Source organism: Sinocyclocheilus grahami, unplaced genomic scaffold (assembly GCF_001515645.1).
Source record: "Sinocyclocheilus grahami isolate Dianchi unplaced genomic scaffold, SAMN03320097.WGS_v1.1 scaffold838.1, whole genome shotgun sequence".
Taxonomy (NCBI): domain Eukaryota; kingdom Metazoa; phylum Chordata; class Actinopteri; order Cypriniformes; family Cyprinidae; genus Sinocyclocheilus; species Sinocyclocheilus grahami.
Window position 1 is genome coordinate 302157 of NW_015506017.1, and position 3545 is coordinate 305701.

The 3545-nt window shown below is 48.8% G+C and overlaps 1 protein-coding gene across 1 annotated transcript in view; it reads right to left on the bottom strand.

Moving 5' to 3' along the window:
* The window catches only part of LOC107562765 (WD repeat-containing protein 11-like), a 163270-nt gene that overhangs the window by 7506 nt on the left and 152219 nt on the right, over window positions 1–3545 (bottom strand). The window contains exon 25 of the mRNA XM_016247483.1: window positions 3344–3441. Within this exon, the coding sequence (XP_016102969.1) occupies window positions 3344–3441 (98 nt within the window). The remainder of the gene's footprint in view (window positions 1–3343; window positions 3442–3545) is intronic.

Genomic DNA, 3545 nt, shown 5'->3' on the forward strand with positions numbered 1-3545 from the left:
TTCACTCGAGCATGAGTCTCGCTCTTCTCCACTCGTGGACCGCCTCCACTGGAGACAGCCCCGCTCTCCCGTTTCTCCTCTCTCAGCGAGCCACGGAGAGGGAAACAGCAGAGTCAGGGAACAAGCAATTGGTCTGACTGATCTCATGCCGGCGCTGTGCCTGCGTGCTCTCTCTCCGTTGCACTCGGATCCGCCGCAGAAGGGCAGTGAGCTACGCTCTTACTGAGACAGAATGCTCACTCGAGCATGAGTCTTGCTTTTCTCCACTCGCGGACCTCCTTTCACTGAACAGCCCCGCTCTCACGTTTCTCCTCTCTCAGCAAGCCCCGGAGAGAGAAACGACGAAGCCTGGGAACTAAGCAACCGGGTCTGAACGATCTCACGCTGACACAGAGCCTGCGTACTGAGACAGACCGCTCTTACTACGAGAGTTCACGTCTCGCCTTCTTGAATAAAAACGGCTACGAGCGGATTTGAGAGAATGCGCGCAGCATTTTTGATCTGCCTGAGTGTTACAGAAAGATCATCAAAACTCCTCTTCTAATGAGCGGTTTGATCTTTTTTAGGTGGATTAAAAGAGAATGCTGTCACGAATGATTATCATCACTGACAGCTTCAAATTGGACGTATCTGGGCCACGCCCATGCTGAGGCAGCGCGCACGGGGGCTGACTGCTCTGCTATGAGAACATTAAGTCTGACGAAGCATTTTCTGAAAGCATTTTCAGGGAAAAGCAAATTTCCTCTTCTGAGTGTGGGGTCCCCATACGGCAACCAGCCACTCAATTTAATCCAACGCCTTGTCACATGGGCTGAGGCCTGACAGGCCATGCCTGTAGTGCCAAACTGGGTGTTGGAGACAATAAAACAAGGTTATTCACTCCAATTCGCTCGAATACCCCGCAATTCAACTGCGTGGTTCCCACCTCAGTTTAGAGCAAAGATGCACACGTCCTGCGCTCAGAGGTGATGAATTTGCTGGCGATATGAGCCGTAGAAATGGTTCACCCAGCTCAGAGCGAGTCAGGATTCCAATGGGTACCACTCACCCTCAAAGTGTTTCAAAGGATGCTGGACCTCATGCCGGCGGCATCGCCAGCGCTACAGTTGGGTCTGCTTTGTATATGCCCCTTTCAGCGCTGGTTGAAACCACGGGTTCCATCCCATGCGTGGTGTCACGAACGCCTGCAGATCAGGGTGCGTCAGCCCTGGCCCCTGGGGAAAAAATTCCCGCTAGATGGAACAGGGCGTGGCCATAATGAATGGTTTGCAGAAGGACAGTTGTCACAACAGATGCCTCTAACTCAGGTTGGTGGGCGCTGTGCGAGGGCATATCGACTTTCGGCCACTGGCCGAAGGCGGATGGCGGAAAAAGGCTTCCACACCAACTGCCTGGAAATACTAGCAGTATGTCGAGCCTGTCAGTTCTTCCTGCCAGTCCTAAAAGGGCACCATGTGCTCAAACCGCGCTCGCTGAGAGCAGCGCATATACCGGGCAAATTGAACCAAGGAGCAGACATGTTATCAAGGAGCAAGGTCCCCTCAGGGGAGTGGACGCTCCATCCGCAGACAGTTCAGAGGATCTGGGAGATCTTCGGCGAGGCCGAGGTGGACCTCTTCGCCTCCGAGACAACTCTCACTGCCCAATCTATTTCTCAAAGACCAGGGAAGCATTGGCCCACGATTGGCCCAACCTCCTTCTTTATGCTTTTCCCCTGATCGCTCTGATCCCACAGGTAATCAGGCGAGTGTGGGAACGAGAACACAGGGTTCTCCTGGTGGCCCCCCTTTGGATGAACCAGCTGTGGCTATCGGAGCTAACTCAGCTATTGATAGCTGACCCCTTGGCCTGTTCCGCTGAGACAGGATCTCCTCTCTCAAGCAAACGGGACAGTATGGCATCCTCGGCCCGACTCTGGGCCCAGCACCTTTGGCTGCTTGATGGGAGCCTTCGAGCCTCCCAGAGCGAGTCTTAAACATAATTTTGGAGGCTATAGCTCCGCCTACGAGACGCCTCTACGCCTTAAAGTGGTCTTTTTTTTCTCCGCTTGGTGTCTAAACCGGTGTTTTTTCTCTGCTTGGTGTCAAAGACCCTCATACTTCCGATTTGACAGAGGTGTAGTCATTTCTGCAAGAGCTGCTGGATAAGGGACTTTCCACTCTCAAAGTCTATGTGGCAGCTATAGCGGCCTCCCATGCCCCTAGTGAGGGACCATCGGTGGGCAGAAACAGCGCGGTCATCCGCTTCCTAAGGGGTGCTAGAAGGCTGAATCCGCCTCGTACCCCTACCACCAAGGGGCTTCCGGTCACGAAGCAAAGACTCTCTAGATGGATAGTATCCATCTCGCTAGCGTACTCTTCCTTGGGCCTCCAATGCCCCATTGGAGTACGGGCCCACTCGACTAGAGGCATCGCCTCGTCTTGGGCATGGTCCAGTGGTGTTTCCATTGCGGATATTTGTGAGGCGGACGGCTGGGCCTCGCCATCCACATTTGCAAGGTTTTTTAAACTGGAAGTCCCGGCCTTGCAGCCTAACCATTGGTTCGTACATTTTTTAATACACTGCACGAACCACTGGCCGTGCAGTTTCACTGCGTGAATGAAAAAGACTTCAGTTCAGGAGAAAAAGGCTTTTTTCCCATATGCGTCTAGCAGACACAGTACTCGTTCCCGTATCTCAGGGAACCGAGGTTACGTTAGTAACCGAGTACGTTTTGTGATCTAGCTAGGTTTTAGTCAGCTTTCTCTTGTTGGTAAAATGATGGGGGGTGTGATGTTCTATGGAAGGGTATCTTTTAATATACTTCACCCATAATGCCAAAATTAATGAGTGCTACAGAGGAATAACTAGTTTTGAACTAGTTTCAAAGATTTGACATTAAATATTTTAAAGATATTCAAGACCTTTTTTTTAGGCAGTTATGTTATTTCATTAAAATAATATGCACTTGTTTCTTTCGACAAATGGAAACTCTCACAAAGTCTGTGCACACTTTGCCACTTGCCGTGTCTTTTACTGTGACATCCTCAATTTCAAATTTATCTGTTCCTGGCACATAAAATAAAACTGTTGTTTGTTGTCTTAGTGGGTAGTTTTTGGCCAAAACAAGCTGCAAAGAGAAAGTCTGGTTTATAGCTCTCTCTATATATTTAGATTTGTGGAAATGCACTGAACCATTTCTAGCACAATTTTTGCTACTAACGTTTAAATCAGAACTATATACATATATTAAATTTGTGATATTCATAGTGTCAATCAGTTTTATATTGCTAGCAAAGTAATTGTGAATATATCATGAAGAATTGATTTATCAATGGCTCAAGATTGTGTTTGCTCAAAGTACCTTTGCCAGCCAGGCAGCACGGTTCCACTCTCCATACGTCTGCAGATAACGACAAGCATCCGCTGCTTTGTCGATCAGGCAGAGCAACTGCACACCCTCTAAGAGACAGAGATGCAGAGAGAAAGAGTGAGGAGACAACAACAAAAAAAAAAAAAAAAAAAAATTGTAAAAATTAATTTGGAATTTATGTGTTGTGGTTTTT